This window comes from Nyctereutes procyonoides, unplaced genomic scaffold (genome assembly GCF_905146905.1).
Source record: "Nyctereutes procyonoides isolate TBG_1078 unplaced genomic scaffold, NYPRO_anot_genome, whole genome shotgun sequence".
Classification (NCBI taxonomy): Eukaryota; Metazoa; Chordata; class Mammalia; order Carnivora; family Canidae; genus Nyctereutes; species Nyctereutes procyonoides.
Window position 1 is genome coordinate 36570768 of NW_026575131.1, and position 24420 is coordinate 36595187.

Sequence of the window (24420 nt, forward strand, 5' to 3'; positions counted from 1 at the left end):
AAAAAAAAAAAAAAAACCCTGGCTCCCTGACGGGAGCACTGACATGACATGGGACCTCGCAAAGAGTCAGGGGAAAATCCACTAAGATCTTCCCTTCCCACAGTGGTAAAGGAAATATTTAAAGAGTCAAGCAGAGAATAAACTCATCTGGCCATGTGACCATCCAAGTGAAACAAGACAGAAACTCAAATGCTAGAGTTTCATAACGGTAAGAGGTCAAAGGCATATATGTTGGTTTTTAGAAAGGCCTGCCAAACTAATACACTGCCTCCCTCCCCCATGCCTTAAAATACCACTGTTTAAGAATTGTCAAGAAAGCATCCGCTGGGAGGGATTGCAAGAAAGAAGAGAGATTTATCCATTTCCTATATTTTACTCCCTTACTCATCAGCTGAGAAATCCAAATGGTCTGATGGCAGATATGAGTGCCCTGAATTTCCCTGGGAAAAAATCAGAATATTAATTGGCTTATACACACAGCTACATTAATTATTCCATTGATCTGAATTAATCTGCCTTTCTGAAAGGTATTTATTTTCTAAGTTTGTTTAATCATGTTCTCTTGAGCTACAAAAAGCAACAAACTGGGTCACCATCCATGTGGTTAAATTTGGTAACAAGGCTGACACCATCTGTGGCCTAGACTCTGATGATCCATCCCCATTGATGGGGGCTTTTCACCACTTCTGCTCTTCCTTTAAAGTGATCATCCAATGTCAACACGTCTAGGACCAAATCAGAAACTGTTTAAAATATCCCAAAGCACACAAATCACCTCTAGTATACTGTACCGTTAGCACACTAACAGTATATGTGTATCCAACTCCTGTTGAGTTGTATTTTCAGTAGCAATATCCAAAAGATTTTTACATTCTCTAGAAATCAGACTATAAAAGCCCAAATAAGAACAGACATTATATATATCTATCTGACATATGCCACAACATTTTAAGGGTAGCATGAAATCCTGTATATAAACCGTTAAGGCTAAAATCACAAGAGTATCATGTTAGTAGATAGTTAGTAGAACCCAGGAAAGCCCCCACACACACACACTAGTTCTGCCTTTATACCACTCACTTAGTTGCAAATAGCCACCCTACCAAAATACAGCTTCAATATGAGAAACCAGAAACAACTGAATCTAGCTAAAAGAGGAGAAAGCAAACCAAGAGAGAAAGCTCCCCATTACCCAGCACTGGCCTTTCTGCACAGGCTCCCCTAAGGAGGATGCTGCAGCTCCAGAAAAAATCCTGACATGCCTTCTGAATCATCAAGAAAAGATTTTACAGAATGTCAGAGGTAAACACAATCCCAGTGACCTTCTCATCCAGACCCTTTGACAAGTAGGTGAATGGCAATGCGGGAAGGATTTGGGAAATGCCCCCCAAAACACAGCTAGTTACCAGCTCAGTGGGACTAGCTCCTAGTCCCAACTCTGGTGCTCTTTAGGGCTTTCTTTCTTTCTTTCTTTTTTTCTTTCTTTCTTTTTTTTTTTAAAACTATATCAACCTTTCCCAAAGAAAGTCCCATAAAACACTGGTTCCGTGATGTGTTCTGCCAAAAAACTGTTTGAAGAATCCATGACCAATTACTTTTAGTGACTAGCTGAGTTAAACAAAATGAAACTGGGTTTTTAACTACAGACCTTCCCGGAGCTCTTACTGAGCTAATATGCACTATAAATCTTTAAGGGAGCAATAAAGTATGTGGAAGTATCCCAATTTATTTAACCCTAGAATCATTTTATCTTGGGATAAAATATATCTTCATAGGATATTCCTAGTGGAATACTACACTGTATTCTCCAAATTATGTTCCATGTCGATCTATTCAGTTATATTCTGATTTTCTAGAAATGAATAGTTCACGTACAAAATCTATGATAATTCTCTACTTACCAGAAAAATTGACCAAACAAAATAGCCACCACTCCTAAATAAACACCAGATTTAAAAAAAAAAAAAAAAAAAAAAGCAGCTAATATTATCAGGAAAAGAATGGTAGACAGCAAAAGCCTACATGAAGAGAAAAGTTATTTTAAAATCTGCTACAAACCTCTTCCATAAAAAAGTGTCACATCTATTTATGCAAGATTCATGACTTTAAACACTTTCATTCAGTATAAATTTGAGAATACAGGTCAGAGAGGGAAAAAAAAAAAAAAAACCACAAACAAACCCACTGTTGCAAAGCTCCAGGAAACATCACATGCATAGCTGTAAACTTCAACCACGCAGAAAGCCAGCTGCCAGTTTAACTAGAGAGGCAAATGATAACCACACGTCAGGACAGGCGGGAACTCTAAGGATACTTACCAAGTTATGATTTGTTGAATTAGAATCATCTTCAGGGAATGGGATGTAAATAGCTAAGGCCACACAATTGGCAAAAATAGCCAATAATATAAATATGTCAAATGGTCTGAAAAATTTTGTTAAGGCATATATGTCTTATGTAAACATAAACCATTTCTCTCATCACACTCTTCGATCACACCACTCTTGAATCCCTTTGGAAATGAGAATTAGGCCCACGTGTCCTTTCTCGGCCGGCTGTTGTGACCACTAGGTCTCCAGCAAATATAATCGTCCGTGGTCATCTGGCAGGTCCTCCTAGCGAATGACTTTTCCATGTCCTTCCTTCCCTTGCAAGGATCACATAACGCTCATTCTTTGCTGTGCAGGTTATATTGAAACCTAAACATACATCCACCTAGGGCACCCCACGAATCGCGTCTCTGCTTCTTAAAGTTTTCCAAGTGACAAAGGCCTTAGAACACTAGGTTCCTGGCTGTTGTCGACAGAAACAGAAGCCCTCATGGGACAAGTCTCTTCCACGAACCCTTGCCTCCATGTGTTAAAGCCATTTTCTCGGGGGCTATTCCTGGCTGGGTCATCTCCTGTCTGGCCCCGGGCAGGCCAAGGCACCAGAACTTTCTGCATGCTACCTGTGCATGTCTCCTGGCACGTTCCAGTACCTCAGACACTGTAACAAGCAAGCCAGGCTCCAGCTCCCCTTCTGCTTCCTTTACTAATCAATGCCTATCACTGTTTCGGATTACAGCTGGACTGGAGCTCGGTTTCTAATGAGCTGTTACTGCATTCAATTTATAAACAAATTAAATAAAAAGCCATAAGAAATCAGCACCAGACACTTTGAAAGTACAATTGAACAATTCTAAATCTCGGGGGTCTGTCTGGAAGAAATCACTTTGAAGCCAGCTTGCAACAGATACTTGCTTCAACATTCAGTGTTATTAAGAGACATTGTCAAAACTGGCAATGCAAAATTTGGCTTCTGCCAGAATGACTGTTTTTCTTCTTCTGGCTTTCAGGCTTTCTGAATGCAAGGTTTCTAAGGACCAACATAATCTGCAACTCGGGGGGCGGGGGGGGGGAGAGAGCTTGATTTTATAACCGTGTTTCTCCCATAACCTCACCCAAAAAAGGCAAAACCACTGGTTTAACTAAATATCTCCAAGTACTAAAGCTTTGAGGAGGTGAACAGACCCTTCTCCATTCATCCTGATATCATTCCCGGAAATCCAAAAATGCTAAAGGAAACAAAGGCATCTTACTCACTGGGGATATCCTGAATCTCATGAAGAAATAGCCCCTTAAAGAGCTTCGACACTCACAATAAAGACATGAATGACATTCTTCTCTTACTAATTTTGAGGGGTTTATTTTTAAAGCCAATTAGCTTTCATTCATATTTATTTTTTAACTCATCTCGTATTATAAAATCTCTTATCCAAAGATCTAACCTTAAGACAGTTCTCCTGCAGAAGACTTCAGGATCCTCTTCACTTTTCCTTTTTTTGCAGTTCCTACTGAAATTTTAAAAGCCAACTGCCCCAGTATTATTCTACATAGAAACACACCTGTGGTCTCTCCCATCCCCCATACCACCATTCTTCCTTTTGTAGTTCCCAATACTAAATGACAGGCCAGCAAATCTGAAAAATACCAATGCTATTCAGGAAAACCAAACACAATTTTGTTTTTCCTTTGTGCTGGTCTGGTCTCAGTTGCCAGGTGTTGGTGGATACGATCTCACTGCCACAAGATTTTCACAAGCCAAGCGGAACAGAGAGACAGAGAAATAGATGGATCTGCTCCTAAAAATTCCTTCTGATAAGGCGAACCCTCCTCATTCTCCCAAGATGCAGGACACTCTACCTCATCTGGGCGTACAAACCAATGAGGATCTCACTCTCCCAGGGCTGACTGGGCCTGCACAGCTGGCTTTCGGAGGATTTCTCTAACATGCTCCCTGAACTAGAAGGGAACTGTCACCGGGAAAGACAAACAGATCACATGTTGTTTAAAGATCTGCTCTACAGCGCAGCCCCGGTGGCTCAGGGTTTAGCGCCGCCTTCAGCCCGGGGTGTGATCCTAGAGACCGGGATCAAGTCCCACGTCCGGCTCCCCGCATGGAGCCTGCTTCTCCCTCTGCCTGTGTCTCTGCCTCTCCCTCTCTCTGGGTGTCTCACGAATAAATAAATAAAATCTAAAAAAAAAAAAAAAAGGATCTGCTCTACAGACTGTCCCATTTGTAGGCAGGCTTCTCCCTGGATTGGCAGCCACATCTCCTCGTTCCTATACATACGTGTCTGGCCATGCCGGAAAAGTCGGCAACAAGATCCAGGAATTCAATCCGTGCACATACGTTGCTATATACAAATTACTGTGCACGATGAGAAACAGCACCAGGCCTCCCACCTCACTCCACAAGAAGTCAATGACCCCGGAGAGGTCTCTGCTCACTCAGAGTCACGTCAAGCCAACCTCAGGAGGAGGCGATCTTTCTGGCTGAGTGCAACCATGCTTCTGACCAGAGCGATGCCACTGAGGCACATCCTATGCACCTAGCTGCCTCCAGGCTGATGGTAGTGTTCATTCTCAGACTGGAAAAAAACTTACAGAGAAAATATATCCACGCAACCTCAGCTATGTGAGAGACACCATAACTCCCCCTAGAGAAGAGGCATCTGTTCTCAAAAGGAAAAGCACATGAAAACCCCTCAAACCTTATCCTTGCATTTGGCTGCCCTCTCCAAAACCTTTCTGGACAAAGTTACCTCATTTTAATTCGTGTCCATGACCTCAGAAAAGAGCCAGCTACAACAGAAGGCATGCAAAGAACTGCCTAGCTGGGTCCTTGGGGTTATAAGGGAGTTTCGGCCTCACCTTCCAGGTGGTGGTCAATATCCTTCCTTCTTAGCCCTTTCACCCTGGGCGCTGTGGGGGAAGCCCTACACTCACACTGCTTCCTATGGTTAGGAGCTACTCCAAGGCTCCTGTTGGTCCCAAATACACTTCTGGGAAAAGGAAATGCTTTGTTTTACCCAGACCAATGAATCATCTGACTAATTAGAAAGCCATTTGCTCAGAAAGGAGGCCTCAGTCAACCTCTTCTGGAGGGTGGCAGTAATTGGAGACTTGGCCTCTAGAATTGGGGAAGGGGGTGGGCAGGCCAAGCACCCTAGTTTTCCAAGATCCGGGACGTCACAACCATCCTGGGGCATTTGGAGTTCAGTTTTAAAAATACAAAGGAGACACCCAGAAATGCAACTCCAGTCCAAGGACACAGACAGAATGTTTTATAAAGGCAGCAACTGCAAATTCCCCCACTGACAGACTGCTCTCTAACTCACAAGGGCTCAGGAAGAAGAGGCGCACACAAGCCTCTCCCTCCACACGCTCCCTCACGCTCACGTTTCAAATGCTTTTTTGGAACATGTCAAAAGGAAATTCCAGGAAGTCATAGCATTGAAGAGCAAATTGCTCCCTCCCTATGAAGCAAGTGTTCATATTTGTAGCTACCTGAACAATCAGAATCGGCAAATGTCAGAGCTAGAAGCAACCTTAGCAGTAGTTGGGAGTTTCGGAAACAAATTCTAAACATCAGAATGAGAAGATGCCACTAAAGGTCAAAAATGTATTCATTTCTAGCAGAGTCTTGCACAGTCTTTTTGTTTTAAATCAGCATACCTTATTTGCAATAGCTTCAATGCATATCACTGCTCCAAAAGCAGTGGTGGGTTTAAACTCCCCATCTCATGGTGACCAAAGGTCAGTTTCCTCTTTAATTACCACTTTGAAGTTTCAGGTTATCCCCCACCTCCATCACCACACACACACACACACACACACACACACACACACACACACTCAGCTAAATATAACCATAGAGCAACCCCTTGGCACCCTGAGGAGATAGGAAGGTATATACAATGCAACCCTTTACATACAGCCTTTCTGTTGCTCACATTCCAGACTGCTACGACTTTGTAAGTGCCATTTCAGAAAGCAGATCCTTTTAAAGAACAGATGGTAAAAGAGAAACGAGAAAGACTTCCCCCCAAAAAAGGATACTTCCATTCCACTATACTAATGCAGGCTCTTCGGATGGGGTTATTGAGTGACAAACAGAAGAGGGCGCGGGCAGGTCGGCTGTTGGACGAGTTACCCTGTTTTTTGCTCTTGGCGTATTGCTGACGTTTTCTTTGGGAGAGAGATCCCACAGGTGGGGGTGCAGAGGTGCTCATAGTTTGGGCAGCCTTGGCCTGTCTAGCAGCATCGATTGCAGCTTGCCAAGACAGGACGGTTTGCTTGGAGCTATTCGGCTGAGAAGTTGGTCCTTCACCAGAAAGAGGGAGTCTGGTGCCTCTTGCATAGTTTGCCTCTGGGAAGAGGGGAGGAAAAAGAAAAATTTAAAAACCAATAATGAGAAACCAGTGTCAGAAAAAAGCAAAAGTTGTCTCCCATCAATAACAGGGGGGTATGCTTCCCATGTTTCCATTTTGTACCTCATGTCCTAGTTTTCAGAAGCAGAAATGTGGTCAACCAGAGCAGCCAAAGAACTCCACGTGCTGTGCCCTGAATATCAGTGGCATAGGACCACTGCTGCACAGGGGTGAGTGCCTCTCTACAACCCTGTCTTCACAAGGACTCTGCTAAGTGTCTTTCTTCAACTGAGGTCATCCACATTTATTCCACCTTTTCTGACTTTTAAAATACATGTATCTCTTATGAGTTAATAGATACACACAATAGCTTTTCTCCAAAATAACTACCCTCCTCACCACCACCCCCCAAAAAAAATGGCAGTGCCAATAACTCAATAGTCTTACTCATTTTCAGGGTGCCACTCCAATATCTTTGTACAGCCACAAATGCATTTTTTTCGGCATAGAAAAAAAAAATCCTGCACTAGGCACCAGGGCAATACCAAAAGCCCCATAACAAATATCTAGATTATGCACTGACACTTCCTGCAAATGAAAATTCATGATGCTTGGGACTCATTTCCTCCACAGGCTTCCGAAAACAGAAAACATCTTTAGGGCTTTTTTGCATTTTAAATTGCAGCCGCAGCAGCCAAGCCAGCATCCAGAGAAACAGTCAAGGCAGGCAGCCTGCACCCCTACACCTAGGAGAGACAGGCCCCTCAAGGCCCAGGCAGGAATCATCCAACGGTAGGCTGGCATCTAGGTACCCGGGCAGAGCCCCAAGGGGGGCTCCATGTGCAAAGCCCCCCTCTGACTTTGGGTCAGGCCACCACCACCACCACCACCACCCGGGCAGGTGTCCCAGGCACTTGCCTACCTTGAGTCACAACCTCCTCACTGAGACACAAGTCAAAGTGAGAGTGGTGGCAAAGGCAGAGGGATGGGCGTTTACAAAACCAATTCTTGCCAAGTAAAGAACGAGAGAGAGTCCAAGCCAACACCGGTCGGCCTGCCCAGCACCCGGAGAAGGGGGCCAGCAGCGCAGCCAGCAGCAGGCCCCCACCGGGGAGGAATCCCGCAGAGTCTTCCCTTGGGATCACCCTTGGGAAGGCTGTGAGTCCACTGAGGTTGGGGGCGGGGGGGGGTGCGGGGAGTGGAGGTGCGTCCCCGGCCTCCATGGAGGAGGTAGGAGGGCTGACCAGAAGCTGCTGCAGCCGCCGTCAACCCAGCCAGCCCGGCCGGCGTGGTGGCTGCACGTGGTGCCCAGGCCCGGCTGGGGAGAGGAGCCCGGAGCGGCAGCGACTCCCCAGGCATTGCTAGGTTACCGACGTGAGCACAGCGGCGCTGGGAGCGGGAACACGCTCCACCCGACCCCCCGGCCGCGATCCCCAGACCCGGCCTCCGTCTTCCAGGGGCGGGGTGTGCTTCACCCACCGTCGCGGAGAGGGAAACCGGGCAATCCTAGAATTTTCCGGATGCCACTGGAGACCAGGGGGCGGGGAAGGAGAGGAAGGCGAGAAGAGGCTGGAAAGGGGGCTCGGGCTGGGGATTCACAGCCATCCCCCTTCCCTCGCTCGGGAGCGTTGGGGGAAAGTTGAGCCCGAGGACACTGAACCCGAATCACCTCGGCCCGCCGCCCCTCCGGCGCACGGTACTCCAAGGACTCCACGGCCGCCCCCACCCCACAAATGCAGAATTAACTCTGACATTCAAGGCCTGAAGGGGAGAACGGAGTGGCTGTCACGCATCTCCCCTTCCTATGTAGATGGCACCGAGCTAGAAGCATCCTCTCCAACCCTCTCAACCCACCCAGTGCATCAGAGACGGGAGGGGGTGGGAAGGAAGAGGAGGACCATGACAAGGATGAGATCTGGCAGCGGGTGCCCAGGCTCTGCTGCTCACCGTTCGCGTGGTCCGCTTGCTGCTGCCGTTGGTGGTGCATGTTTTTCATCATCATCATCATCATCATCCACGAACATTTATTGAGCGCCTACTGTGTGCAGGGCACGGTGCTGGGCGTTGGGGCGGGTGGGGGGGGAGGCACGGGTAAGGGGGTTTACCAATAGGTAGGAGCCGCGGTCCCTGCCCTTATGGTCGCCTCGGCAGGGGGTGGGGAGGGACGGGGACGGATAGCAGAAAATAAGAATAATTTGTAAAAACCGCTCGCCACCCACGCTCCCTCTTTTCCAAAAATGGAGCAAAATAAACTTTTTTTAAAAAAATAAGATCAGATGTATATATTATCTTAATAATATATACATGTAAATTTTTATTATTCTTCTTATTATTATTATTCTTTTTTTTTTTTTTTTTTTTTTTTTTGCTGCAAAGGAGAATTGGCTTGGTGTGTCCCCCCGCCCCCCCTTCTAGCGGAGGGACGCCGCGGAGATGCCGGCCCGGCCGCCGGGGCCGCTCGGAGCGCCCCCCATGCCCGCCCGCCCGCCCGGTGCCCGGTGCCCGGTGCCCGCCGCCGCCGCCGCCGCCGCCGCCGCCCGCGCCGCCGCTGGCTCGGGACCGCGGGCGCCCCGAGCTCACATCCGGGGACGGAGGCGCTCGCTCGCTCGCTCGCTCGCTCCGCGCCCGCCGCGCCGCGCCGCACGCCGGCTTCGCCCTGCCGACGCTGCGCGCCCGCCGCCGTCCCTCCCTCCCCCGCCCGCCGAGCCTCCCACGGGCCGCGCCGCCGCGCCGCGCCGCGCCGCGCCCCGGGGGCCGGGCCCGGCCCGCGCTGTGCCCGCTCGGCCCGCGCGCCCGGGTGGCCGCCGCCTGGGGCTCGGGGTGCCGCCGCCCGCCGCCCGCCGCCCGCCGCCCGCAGGACCCGCGGGCGCCCGGGGGTTAAGCGCGCTCCGGCCGCGGCTGCCGCTTAACCCCGTGCGCGCCGCGGCGTGCGCCTGGCGGCTCCCCCGGCGGGGGCGGGCGGGGCCTGCGAGCCGCGGACCCGGCTGCGGATTAACCGCTCCTCCCCTGCATTTCCGCGGGGCGGGGGCCCGGGGGGCGGGGAGCGGGGGGGCGGGGACGCCGCGCTCCGGCTCCCGCGCGGGCCCGGGCTCCGGCGAGCGCGTCCTCCGCACACCTGGAGGAGGCCCCGCCCCCTGGGGGCGCAGGTGCCTGCGGGCGGCGGTGGCTGCGGGTGGAGGGCTCGGCCCGGCCGGCTCCCCGCCCCCTGCGCTCCCCGCTCCCCTCTGGCTCCCCGTGGCTGCGGGGGGATGGGCAGCTCTGCTCCCTCGAGACCATCCACCGCCCCCAGGTAACGGCACCTTGAGACCTAACCGCGTGTCCAGAGCGTCCCCAGCTCCAGCCCGCGTCGACCCTGGCGCCGCCACTGTGGGCTCAAGGACTCAGGGGGTGACGGGGCCACTTTCCCCTTCTCCTTGTGTCTCCCCACCCGCCCCCTCCCCCCACGTGTATCTGCAAGGCAGGTACGAGGAAGTGAAGGCCAAGGTCCTTCCAGCAGGGAGTTGTTGCTGAAAGGAGCTGCCGGCTGCCGCCGCGGACAGCGCTCTTTGGGGTGGGGGCTTCTGCGAACGGCAGCTCCTGTCTAGAAGGGAAAACGCTGTATCTGCTGGATGACGGATATTTCTCATTTAGCGTTGAGCTGGCTGTTGGGAGAAGGGCTTCTGCTTTACTTCACAGGATTCGATTTATTTGCTTTTGTTCCGATCTGCATGTTCCCACAGCGTTTTAGAACGTTTGAGCACAGTGTCTTTAAAGCAAAAATAAAGCAAAAATCTCAGCGTGACTGAAGAGGATAAGACACGTTTATGGGAAGGTGCTCCTTGGCCAAAGAAAGCATGCTGGGCCTCAATTGTTCGGGCCACCTGGGGAGAGAGACTGGGGACCAAGCATAAGGCTTTCCAGGGGCCTTCCTCAGAGGGGCACCGGGACTGGAAGGATTAAAACAGGCTCCTTGTCCTTGTCTCTTCTTCTGTTTTTTGGGTTTTGGTTTGTTCTTCTTCTTCTTCTTCTTCTTCTTCTTCTTCTTCTTCTTCTTCTTCTTCTTCTTCTTCCTTTTCTTCTTCTTCTTCTTCCTTTTCTTCTTCTTCTTCTCCTTCTTCTTCTTCTTCCTTTCTGGGGAGGTGGAGAGGCAGGGGAAGAGCTCTGCGGCCTAGCAGTAATATAAAGCCGGCCGGGACTACCTCACCTAAGGCTGCCCATGAGCCCAAATCTGAAGGGACAGAAGCTGGTTGCCTTCAAAGAACTTTCCCACCTACAGACCTTAAGTGCTGATGCAAGTATAAAATTCACAGTTACCTGTCACTTTCAGATGGTCTAGGGCCTCGCCTCTTGGGAGACCTGTTCTGCAAAATCCCACCCTAATATTTGCTCACAATTCAGTTCAGCCAGCGACCCCTAGGCTAGGTGTTGTCAGGCCCAATTCACCGGTACATTCTTTCCCTTATGGAGATGCAGTCTAGTAAAAGAAGAAAAGTGTGTGTCCACCTGTAATACCGTGTGGAACCGAAGAGCTGTAATAGGTATGATGAAAAATGCTATGCAAGCATCAAAGAGGTTCATTATAATGAGGAAATCTGAGACGTTTTCACAGAAGACATGGCATTCTGATTCTTAAAAATTGATGAGGTGAGGAAGGGGGAGGGGTGAGCTGATGGAGCACAGGGCAATTTTAGGGCATGGAAGCTATTCTGTATGATACTGTAACAAATATAGCACACTATGCCTTTATCAGAACACATAGAATGTACAACACAAAGAGTAAATGTAAAATATGGATTTTAGTTAATAACAATGTATCAATATTGGCTGGTGAATTGTAACAAATGTACCACACTCATCCAAGATGTTACTAATAGGAGAAACAGTTGGAGGAGGGAGTCTATGGGAGCTCTGTACTTTCTCTGCAATTTTTCTGTGAACCTAAAACTGCTCTTAAAAAATAAAGCCTGGGGCACCTGGGTGACCCAGTTGGATAAGTGTCTGGCTTCAGCTCAGGTCATGATCTTGGGGTCCTGCAACGCGACAGCGTTGCAGTCCAGGTCCCTGCTCAGTGGGGAGCCTGCTTCTCCCTCTGCCCTTCCCCTCTGCTTATCCTCTCTGTGTCTGTCTCTCAGATATATAAATAAAATCTTTTAAAAGAAATAATAAAATCTATTAAAAACAGGTGACTAACTTTATTGGGCTTTTGGGGAATGAGTGAAGGCGGGGGAGACTGAAGTGCAGGATGGGATGTGTTTGAAAATAAGCAGGAGTGTGGCAGGGTTGAGGGGCAGCCCTCCCAGGCTGGAGGAGGAAGGAGGCTAGGTCCACAAAGGCAGTCAGGAAGCATTGCTGGCTCGCTAAGAAAACCAGATTTATCTTCTCAGCAGTGGGAGCCTGGTGAAGGTGCTTAAGCTGAAAAGCAGCATGATTAATTGTGACTTGGGTCTCTGGGTTTTGCACTTTAGATCTTAAAGACTTTGTAGAATTCGAATCTTTAACATTGTTCCATCGTACCTTCTGAGTCCCATCTTTACATTGTCTCCAGCCAGATTTTTTTGGGGGGAGGGGAGGGTGAAGGGGAGGACTTGATCCAGCACATCCCTGAATGCTTTGGCCCACTGGGTAATTTAAATATTCCTATCCCCATACTAATGTGAATTACTGGATAAATAAATAATAGCTAATATTTTTAAAGGCTTCCTATGTCCCAGGCACCAGTATGGCTGCTTTACACATATAAACTCATGTAATTCTCATGACAAGCCCAGGAGACAGGGCCTATTAACATCCTCACTTTACAGATAAAACCAAGACACCGAGGAGTTAAAGGACGTTCCCAAAACCACACATTTATTTGGTTGCTGAGACAGAAAGACCCAAAAAAGACTAAAATAAAGGATTTCAGCTCCAAATCAGCCACATGTGTTAAGACCCAAATATGTCACGAACATGCTATTGTGGGGCTTTAATCCTCATGCCCTCAGACATAAAACACTCCCCTTTAAAGGCACTGAGTGGGCCTTCTGGAAGTGGTTCCCTGCATGTATTTCACTTTTTAAAACCTTGCTGATAGCCCAATCCAGAGCCTTATGACCTCACACCCATAGATCACTAAGTAGACGCCCTACCTCCGTTCCTCCTCCAGTAATAACGCATCCTGTGCTCAAAAAAACACCATGCCACTTCCGTAACCGAAAAAGCCTAGTTCCTCCTTCCTTCCATGTCCAAGCTAAAATCCTCTGACTAGTGCTCAACCTTATCACCTCGCACCATTCACCTTCACCGTGGTCAGCAGTCTCCTCATTAGGCCGTGAACATGCTGTGCTCATTTCTGACTCTCTGCTCTGGCTCGTGTTTAATCGTTGACCTGAAATCCTGTCTTGCTGACCTCTAACTAAACCCTCCCTACTTTTACAAGTCCCCACCAAGTCCTAGCCTCCTCCCAGAAGCGTTCTTTGATTTCTCCAGCCACTGCAAACACAGGTACACCCACCCCTGCCTCCACCTCCCCTTGATTACATACCTTCTTGTGTCCCGTTTGATTGCTTATTGGCTATGAATCTTGTGTATCCAACCACGGTGTGGGTCCTTAAGCTAGGATCACCTCCTTAGCCCTCTGCCCCCACCGTCAAGTGTTGTGCACACAGAAGACACTAATACTCTGATTAATCTGCATTGGATCATAAAAGCCCACAGATATCACTAGAAATTGTCAGGTAATATTTACAAAAATCCCGTAAGTTTTTGGCAGGACACATGGCCCTTAGATCGTATATACATATATATATAGATATATACTCAAAGGGAAAACTGGGTCTTTGGGACTCTAGGAATCCTAATTAAGGAAAATAAATAAGCAGATCCTAAAGGCTCTATGTAGAATATACCTATAAATGAACTGTGAAGCTGGGTCTCAGTGAGTCTCTCCATTCTCAGGCCTTCATGCCCTGATCCACTAACCACCAGACAAGTAAATAAAGGGGGTCAGGACATGCATTCCAGGTAAAGGAATGGTATTCACAAAGTTAGGCAGAAAAGTCCAGAGCATGTGCAGTAATCAGTAAAGTGGTCAGGCTGGGAGCTGGGGGTACTTCAGAGATTCTGATACTAAGTGAGACTGCACAGATAGGATGGAATGGGATGATGGAAAGTCCTAAACATCCAGCTCACCAGTCTGTGTGTTGTCCTGGGGTCCAGCAGTTCTCAAGCTCTTTGGTCTGAGGATCCCTTTACACTCTTAAAAATTACACCTTGGGGCACATCAGGTTCCTGGGATCAAGCCCCACATTGAGCACCATGTAGGGCTCCATTCTCAGCAAGGAATCTGCTTCAGAATTCTCTCCCTCTCCTTCTGCCTGCCCCCGCCCCACCCCCACTTGCTCTCTAAGATAAATAAATCTTAAAAAAAAAATTATGGTAGACCCCAAAGAGCTTTGTTCTATAAATTATATCAACAGGTATTTACCATATGCAAAAATCAAACAGAAAACATTCAAAAGTCATTTATCAGGGATCCCTGGGTGGCGCAGCAGTTTGGCGCCTGCCTTTGGCCCAGGGCGCGATCCTGGAGACCTGGGATCGAGTCCCACATCGGTCTCCCGGTGCATGGAGCCTGCTTCTCCCTCTGCCTGTGTCTCTGCCTCTCTCTCTCTTTGTGACTATCATAAATAAATAAATTTTAAAAAATTATTTTAAAAAGTCATTTATAATTCACTTCAAAAGAGTAATAATCCCATTACAGGTTAACATTTTTTTAAGAAAAGTAACTATAATACCCAAAACAAAACAGTGAGAAGAATAGCATTCCTTTACATTTCTGTAAACCTCTTTGCTGTCTGACTGTAAAGAAGACACCTGGATTCTCATACAGTCAATCCATAGTACTAAGATGTTGGGTTAAAGTATAGGAAGAACATCCAGCCTCATACAGATATCTAGTTGGAAAAGAGAGAAGCATTCTAATAGCACTTTCAGATAATTGTAGATATTCTTCTTTGCTATGACATTAAACTTGACTCTTAAAGGTTAGTTGAAATATGGAATTTGAAACCATAGCAGTGAAACTTCTCATACTGTTACATTAAAATCTATCATTTTATATTGTACTTTGAGTGGATCTTGTTATTCCATGCATAATTTGGTAACATGCATTGGTCATTTGGAAAATATTGGTTCACTGAGTTACATTGACTTTCCAAATGTTGACACATTTCATTATACAGTATTTTTAAAAACCCGCATTCTTGTTATCACCACCAATCTCATCAGAAAGTCTTTAAATATTGGGAAGCTGTCAAGCTCTCAGTGGTAGATAGAAGTTTTTCAAAGTTCTAATTTTCACTTGAAAGCTCAGATTTTATAATTGGCACAAATACTGTCAAGTTTTTTCTTTGAGGTAACTGGCTCACTTCATTCATTTTCAGGAAAGTAGCTGCCAAAAACTTAAGTATGAATAACCAAAATTTGTCAGTTAAAATGGTGTCCCATGAAAAAAACAACCCGTCCAGCTCCCCACCTCAAACCATCACAAAGTAAGATAACCATTGTATGCAGCAGAAATGTTTTATGCATATGTCCTAATTTGTCACCTAGAATATTAAGAAGACATCTACACAAGGGTTGAGATTTAATAAAACTAGTAATTTTTACTGCTTCATCAAGGACAGTCTTAGGTAAAATTGGCAACATTTTTATTGTGAGTGCATGACAGACATTGTGCATAATGCAATGGCCACCAGTATGCTTCGATGTCACTGCCTTGATTCGTGTTAAGACGCCAGCAGTTGTAACTACTGTTGAATTTGCACATATCAACACACTAGAAAAGGCAAATAAGTCTTAGTGGTACTATGAAGATAGATCTGACCTCGGAGACCCCTTGAAAGGGTCTTAAGTTCCCACAGGTGGAATTACTAGATAATCTACAAGATGCTCAAATATTTCACGGGACATATTTATACTAAAAAATTATTTGTGTTTATTTGAAATTCAAACTTAAAAAAAAAGAAATTCAAACTTAATTGGGTGTCCTATATTTTTACTTGTTACAACTAGCAATCTTACATCTGGGAGGTGCATAGACCACACCTTAAGAATAGCTACTATGGGGCCATTTTGGAGCTGAGAAGGAATATCAAAGTTGTGCTTCATGAAAATAGCTGTAACCACAATGGGCAAGATGGATCAGAGGGTGGAAACATTTGTACGTGCCCGATGCTCTGTTGTTACTTCTTAAGTGCAGTTATTGAGAGGAGCAATGCTATTCCAAGCTCAGGCAAGAAAAACCAGCCAAAAGCAGCTCCCAGCCCCTATCATCTACCTAGCCACCCTCCTTCCAACACACCCCACTTCAGGACTTCTTGATTATAACCGACTTAGCCCCCACCCAGCACAATTTAAAGGCCTCATTTCTTGCTTTAGCCAAATGGAAAGAAGAGGCCAGCTGGTCTTTATCCTTCATCAACTAACTCTTCCCTTAAGGAGCAGGATTTACATTTCACATCAAACTAAGTAATTCCCATTCCTTTAACTGGTTCATTCCCATCCCCCTTGGCCCAATTCTTAAATCTTATCTATGACTCTCTGATGCACTAAATCCTCTCCATTTCCCTGGTTGGGAAATCCTGGAAGAATCTAGTGTACACAGTCAACACCCCATTATCCACGCTGACTGAGGGAAGCAGTGAAGGGGACAAGACTTAAGTTTCCCATCTGTGAAATAAATTGGGTTATAAAACATAATCTCTAAAGGTTCTTACCATTTTTTAAGATTTTATTTATTTATTTATTCATGAGAGAGACAGAGGCAGAGGGAGAAGCAGGCTCCATGCAGAGAGCCCGACATGGGACTCGATCCCGGGTCTCCAGGATCATGCCTGGGGCTGAAGGTGGCACTAAACTGCTGAGCCACTCAGGCTGCCCATGGGATATTTTTGATTACTAATTCAATCTCGTTACTCATAATTGGTCAGGATTACTGGATGGTTGGGATTGGTTACTATATTCAGTAGTAGATGAAGCTCAACCATTGAACCACCCAGGCTTCCTGATTTTTACCATTCTAATGTGGTGTATTGGGCAGCCTAGATTTTACAGTCAGATTGATAAGGGGCTCAAATCCTGGAATTAGAGGCCACCAGCTATGTGATTTGGGAGAGTCATTTACCCTCCTTGGGTAAAACAGGAATAACATCACCCATCTTATTGATTTGTTACAAAGATTTAAAACAATACTGTAGAACCTCTGACACTTACCATTAAGCTGAATCGCGTACCTTATATGAATTCAAGTATAGGCAGTTACAGAAAAAGAAAGGAAGAGAGAAAGACAGGGTTCCATTTAAAAAGTGCTATCAGGAGTCTTAACTCTTACCTTTATGCCTTGACTTTAACTCCTTATCCCATTAATATCAATCCACCGTAGTGGCTCTCCTTCTTATTTTTTTTCTTATTTTTTTTTAAATTTTTATTTATTTATGATAGTCACACACAGAGAGAAAGAGAGGCAGAGACACAGGCAGAGGGAGAAGCAGGCTCCATGCACCGGGAGCCCGACGTGGGATTCGATCCGGGGTCTCCAGGATCGCGCCCTGGGCCAAAGGCAGGCGCCAAACCGTTGCACCACCCAGGGATCCCCACCGTAGTGGCTCTCCTTTTAATAGCATCCTGTCATTCAGCATAGTCCCAAAACAACAGAACACAGTTGAGGTTTTTTTTTTTTTTTAAATAATCTTCATATTTTGCTTAATTTTAATGTCTGGTACACATTTTGGTATATAAGATTCAACTGTCCATATTCATAACCCCAAATCAGATACAGTAAAAGGATGGAGATAATAGTAAAATGGGTATTTACATACATGCACATAAGTACAGCCCCATGGCGCGGGCTGAATGTGGAAGTGAACACACGCACACACCCAACATTGAGTTTAGTCAATGCACAGCCACCTCCAGTTAAAAGCATTAGCTAATCACTGGAAATAAAACAGGTATATTCACACACTGTAATGGAAAAATAACACAAGTCTGCCTCCTAATCAACCACGAGAGCAAATTTAGGAGGATGGGAAGTTGTTTGGGAGATTGAGTCAATAAACGTCAGAAATGTTGTAGTTCAAACATTATAGTTTCCTCCGTGTTTCTTCAGAGCAGTTGTTTAAATATTCAATTCATGAAACAAAAACTGGAGTTGAAACTGCCCCAGTACCTGTCACACCTGGCGCCACCATCTGGGTAGACCTGCTTACGTTTCTTACTTTAAGGGAAAAAAACCTAAGTCACAAATCTTCGGTACTGACATAATCTCTTCAACTTTCAATTCAAGATGTTTGGTGACTATTATGTAGGAAATAAAAATATTAAGAATCTTCACTTTATCAATTTTACTAACAAAAGCCTTAGAAATAAGCAGCACAAATCTAGAGTGCTTTGAACCCCTTAAACTTCCCTATCACTAACAAAGTAGAGGGTACTTAGCCAATTTAGGAACATTTTCTGTTTGACAAAAAAGATATGAAAATGCAGTCACTTCTGCTTAGCTTCATGATTATGGTCATAAATGGGTGCTAAAAATTGGCTTGGACCTTGGTTTTTTTTTTTTTTTTTTTTTTTTTTTTATGATAGTCACAGAGAGAGAGAGAGGCGCAGAGACATAGGCAGAGGGAGAAGCAGGCTCCATGCACCGGGAGCCCGATGTGGGATTTGATCCTGGGTCTCCAGGATCGTGCCCTGGGCCAAAGGCAGGCGCCAAACCGCTGCGCCACCCAGGGATCCCTGGACCTTGGTTTTGAAAATTTGATAAAATAGGGGCACCTGGGTGACTCAGTGGTTGAGCATCTATCTGCCTTTGGCTCAGGTCATGATCCCAGGGTCCTAGGATCGAGTCCCACATCCAGCTCCCCACAGGGAGCCTGCTTCTCCCTCTGCCTATGTCTCTGTCTCTCTCTGTGGCTCTTATGAATAAACAAATAAAATCTTTTTAAAATTTTTTGATAAAATAGCCAAATCTTTATATATCCTAGGTTATTAGAACATATGCGCAGAAAAAAAAAAATACACCACTTCTTAAAAGGTTCCAATTTGAGAAACTTTTATAAATGAAGAGGAACATTGCAGGAGCCAGAAATACTTATTTGAAAAGGACTCAATATACAAACTTAGATAACTCACTAAGGATTATCTGTATTGTGTTCTAATAACCAGGTTGGCACTGTGTTGCATCCAAAAATATGGACCTTCCCATTTGTCAGTTTTGTCTTCTTTTTTTTTTTAGGTTGCTATTTTTAATTTGTGTTTATAATCCACTGAAGACATCTTAGTCAATCATGTATTGAGCAAAATAACCACCATGGCAGGGAGACACACATGGTAGTCTTTATTGTCAACATGTCTTATAAAACTGAATAAATATTTGTTAGTGTTCCATTTTGATAAATACAAGAAACACATGGGGTTGAAAAGGAAACATATCAAGAGCTCCATAATTTTTCAAATACTGACACTACTCTAGTGGTAAATAACAAGGAATGCCGGGGTGGTTGGGAGAGTTTTGCAAACACACAACATCAGAAACAGACCAGGCCTTCCATGCAGCACAGCAACCAAGTAACTAACAGAACATTGGACATCTTTTCCCATGAAGCTAAATACCTAAGTGGTATAAAAGGTGTTTCGGTTTCTTGACTTTCTACCCATTATTACAGCTCACGATAGACTGCTGAAGGCAAAGTGAACGAAAAGAATCCTACAGGAGAAGTTAGAAGGGTGAGGTTCTCCTTCTGGCCGCTCTTCACTGACTTCCTACAACGTGGCAATGCTACACATTAGAAGCAGAGAAGGGGCAACAAGGGTGACAGGCCCGAACCCGGCTGGGCTCATCCCAGGAGGGGCGAGCTTCCACATCCAGGCTGGCTCACGAGGTCACAAGGAGTCAGAGGGCCATGCGAGACGGGGATGGGCAGGCGTTCTGCGAAGTACAAGGCACAAGCCCCGTGGCTTGCCAGCCTACTGGCCACCGCAGCAGCACCGCCTGAGAACCTGCTAGAAATGCAAATCCTCGGCTCTCCCCAGACCTAGTGAATCACAACCTCCGCCGCGGCCCGGCACTCTGTATTCTAACAAGTCCTCCGAGTGCTCCTGGTGCATGCTAACGCTTGGAAACACGGCACTGCACAGATGAACTGACTTTCAAGAGATTTCTTTGGTTGTAGCTTTCTGCGGTTCGGGTAGGTTCCGCCAATGTGAGAAACGCAAGTACCCTCCTGTTGCCGTGGTGCGTACCCTGGGAGGAGCACAATGGCCCATTCTCCTCTGTCCTCTTCTGGATTCTCACAAAATCCTAGCAAAGTAATGCAGTTGGGCCCACTTCAGGGAATCCCAGAGCACTGATAATGTGTGGATCATGCAACGCAGGCCGTCTTTGAAGGCTGGGAAATATTCTATCATGAAGCCAGCCCAACAACTTGATAGAAGCAGTTTCAAAGGATACCAGAAAAATCTAATTCTACGCATTTCCACTCAGTGCATTGATGCCAGAAATTCCATCATTACAGCTTACAGCTTTGGTCCAACACCTGAAAGCCACTATCCCTGGAAATAGCACAGTGAGCCCTTTAACTTCTCAGGTAAGGGAGGGAGAAGGAAGAGAACATGAGTGTCTTGTCCTCAGGAAGCAGGATGCCAGCCCTACTTTGGGAAGCATACCCTCAGGGGAATATCTGAGGTCACTACAGGCAATTTTTGCTAACTTCACAGTGTTGCCAAAGGCCAGGTGTGCACACAGAACATCACAGGTATGTAGAAAACCTTAAGGACTGGCGCAGAGAGTCGCAGGAAAAAGGAGTAAGAATGACTAGACCAGCAGAGACTGAACCAAACAGGCTGATTCCTACTTTGTGATGACCTTGGAGAGATAGAAAAAGTCCTGAACTCTCAAGGAAATGGGTGCTCCCATTTCCTTTGGTCCTCTTCCCTGTCTGTGTATTGGTTATATTGCTCTCATGCAATATTGCATTTACTCATGGCTACTCAATGAGGAAGAGAAAATCCCTCATTTTACTGAGGAAGAAGTGGGCAAGGCTGCCAGCAATACAGAGCAGAGCTTACTTAGATTTGAACCCTGACTTTCTGACTCCTACTTCTTTTGTCTCGATGTGTTTTCAGTCTGGTACGCACCCTCCTGCCCAGATGATCTGTGCATTCCTGCTCAGCTCCACACTCCCTTAGGGAGAGGGCTGCTAGGGCTCCAGAGCCCTGGTGCAGAACGTGAATCCCAGGCCGCCATCACTGGAGCAGGTTCCCGATCTGCTCCCACTGTGTACCTCCTGCCTGCTTTTTAGAGCACAGAGCTTAACGACTCCACAGATGGGCAACTCTGTCAGCCATGGAAAAGAGATTCTGCTACACATAATTGTACTCTGAAAATATCACTGTGCAAGTGTGTAGCTGAGTCACAGATTTGGCAGGGGAGCTTCACGCAGGCGAGGCACTTCTGGGGACGAACTGCACAGGCTCTGCAAGGTGGCCCAGGGCAAGGTCCTTCCCTGAGTCAGGGCAGAGGGTTGCTGAGGTCAAGCTGGAAAGACATTCTTTGCCTTATCAGTGAGGTCAGGACATTTGGTTCACACGCAGAAACTTGGCCTAAACTTTTTCAAAGTTCCTTCTGAGCTACCATTCTAATATATACACAACAAAAGGCTTTATTTTGTTATCTGCTCACCCTGTATCATTTCTATGACTCAAGCTCCCCTCTCTGTGACAATGGATTACAAACCCATACTTTCAAAGTCCTGCCCTTTAACCTGTGCTCCAAGGCTATAACCACCCCAGGCTGCCAGGCATGCTCACCATCGAATCTAAGTGGAATGTCTTAAACCAAAGTAAGCTCTCATTATCCTCAACAAACCAGCTCCCCACAGCAACTTCTAGCACAACCATTTTCTCAACCATCAAGCTTGTGGTGAAGTTGTCTTCCCCGTCATTTTGCATGTTTGGTTCACCACCACTGATGCCTATTTCCGGAGCATTTTCTTCCTATTGCTGCCTGACTGACCCCTATTAAATCCATCACTGTGCTGTTCTCCAATCCAACGATTCATGCTTGCCTTATAGCCATGAAAACAGCTCTTCTCGGCCCTGGCTACAGGTTATAGAGCTTCTTAAAATTTCCAATATTGGGGTACCTGGGTGGCTCTGTCAGTTAAGTGTCTGTCTTGGGCTCAGGTCATGATCCTGGGGTCCTGGGATTGAGCCCCCAGAGAATCTGCTTCTCCCTCTCCCTCCCCCTGCACCCCCCCCCCCGCTTGCTCGTTCTGTCTCTCAAATAAATAAATAAAATCTTTAAAAACTTCTAATGTCCAAGCCCCATCTCCCCAGAAAAGTCTGGTTTGGAGTGGAGGATCCTGGGCAGGGAGAGCCCAGTCATCAGTGTGACTGAGAATCACGGTCCTGAATGACAGTACTTTTCAAACATGAGAGTGGGGGAATCTCCTTTGGATCTTGATAAAATGAATATTCAGACTCAGGAGGGCTGGGATGGGCTTGAGATGCCGAGTTTCTCACAAGCCCCAAGGCAATGAGCAGACTTCTAGGTCCCAGAGCACACTATGGGTCTCCAGGCCCTGCCCAGTGAGTATAGGAGCAAGAGCATCGCCAGAGGGAGGAGGTGGGGCTAGGAGGGCAGGCAGTTGTGGCAGCCAGCCTCCAGCCCTCTCTCCTTTTCCAGGTTTCCTGCTCTCCCCAGGTCTGCTCCTGACTCCTCCCAGCACATGGGCCAGCCTCACCACCGGGTTTCCTCAGGAAGCCTGACTCCCTTCTCTCTGCCTTGTTAAACCTGACCTCCCTGCCAGTTTCCAGCCTAGGCCCTTTCCTGCCCTCAGACCTTCCTCAGCCACTTTGGGTTTTATGGTGATGACCGTCCCATCGTGCAACAAGCTCTGAAGCTGAAAGCAGGAAGAGAAGACAGAGAGAGAGATGGAACCTGGGCAGCATTGTTGACACATTGTGACTCCTAGCAAGTCACTTTCCCTTTCTGAATAATGCCCCACATGGCCAAAGTCCATCTGCTAAAGGCTAAATTAGAGCAGTGGTCTTTAAAAAAAAAAAAAGAAAGAAAGAAAAAATCACTTGAGACGCCTGGGTGGCTCAGCGGTTGAGCGCCTGCCTTCGGCCCCAGGAAGTGCTCCTGGGGTCCCATATGGGGTCCACACTGAGCTCCCTGCAGGGAGCCTGCTCTTCCCTCTGCTGTGTCTCTGCCTCTCTCTGTGGGTCTCTCATGAATAGATAAATAAAATCTTTATTTAAAAAAAATCACTTAGTTTATCTTTAAAATCTCCTCAGAAATTTGGTCCAACAGAATGGTTCTCCAGACGTGTGAGATGAATGGCAATACACAAAATGCAGACATGTCATCAGCAGAAGCCATTTCTCACAAAGGTGAAGCCTTAGCTCAAGAGGAGTTCTAGGGATCACTGGCCCAGCTGTCCCTCTCCCCATCATTTTATTAATAAGGAAGCTAAGGCCCCAAGAAAAGAATAGCTTCCTCACGTGTCCAGTTGGTTAGTAACAGATTCAGAACCAGACTCCAGGTTCCTGAATTGAAATTCCTGAGTTTGTGATCCAGTAACCATATAGTTCTCCTTTCAGAACAAGAAACTTTTGCTCCTTCTAGATGCAGCATCCATCTTCCTACGTGGTTAGTGGAGCCACCATTGTATTAAGCAAAAACCATGCCAGCGCACCGTGATTAGCCAGGCTGAACAGACCTCAGGAAACATCGGGAATGGCAAGATGTTACAAGATGGCAATCTGCAGTGTAGGACACCCTGCCCCTCACAGAATCCTCCCGCCCTCTGTAAGAGGTCAGGCCCCACAGTTCAGTGTGACGCCTAGCTTCAAGGTTCCCTGAAAGCTGGCCTATCCTAAGTTTCCAACATCCCTCCCTGCCAGGACATCCCACTCAAACCTGCTGTTTCTTACCCATACCTTATGCCATTGCTGCTCCTTAAACCACCAGATTGCTCCTTGGTATGGGAACCCACCTGGATGAGGTTAAATCTGCTACCTGACCTTTGACATCCTGAAGTTCAGAACTAAACCAACCCACTTCTCAGTCTGAACAGGGTCCAGGCCTCACAATGGTTCCATCCTTTCAGGACCCATGAGCATGATCTTTCCAGGATAAAGAAGTTTTTCTTTGTTGGCTTCCTAATGCCACCTCAGGTGAAGCTCTACTGTGTGGAGCCCAGACAATTGTCAAGCTGTGGCCAGAGATGTTTAATTGGATTTTAAAAGATGAGAAAGCAGCAGGGAGCTGATTGTCAGCCTTCTGACAAGGCCCAGCGACATAGGTGGCCTGGCAGCACGGAGGACGGGTGTCCTGCCCAGTGTCGATTACTGTCTCCATCTGGGGGCAGGGAGGGCTGAGGAAACGAGGGGGCATGTGGCAGTGGCAGTGGCAGTAGGGCCTTCTGTAAACTCAGGGCCACATTGCCCTATATTCTGTTTTTACTCCCAGAATTGGGCTTTCTCAGAAAGCAACCAAGATTTCCCTTTTTAACTCATCCCTCCTCTTAAGAAAGATTTCTCTAAGAAGTAATGTCAATAATTCATTTTTATATTTTTTTCTTAAAGATTTATTTATTTTTTAGAGAAAGAGAGAGAGAGAGTGAGGGGGAGGGGCAGAGGGAGTTAGAGAGAATCCCAAGAGACCCCACTGAGCACAGAGTCCAACATGGGGCTCGATCTCA

General features: G+C 46.6%; 1 protein-coding gene across 1 annotated transcript in view; it reads right to left on the bottom strand.

The window, feature by feature from the left end:
• Positions 1 to 8809, bottom strand: part of CACNA1D (calcium voltage-gated channel subunit alpha1 D) — a 300604-nt gene extending 291795 nt beyond the window's left edge. Inside the window, exons 1-3 of the mRNA XM_055342673.1 lie at positions 8642 to 8809; positions 6384 to 6693; positions 2319 to 2424 (exon numbers count right to left, since the gene is read on the bottom strand). Of these exons, the coding sequence (XP_055198648.1) occupies positions 2319 to 2424; positions 6384 to 6693; positions 8642 to 8708 (483 nt within the window). The 5' untranslated portion in view covers positions 8709 to 8809. The remainder of the gene's footprint in view (positions 1 to 2318; positions 2425 to 6383; positions 6694 to 8641) is intronic.
• Between the last annotated feature and the right edge of the window lie 15611 nt (positions 8810 to 24420).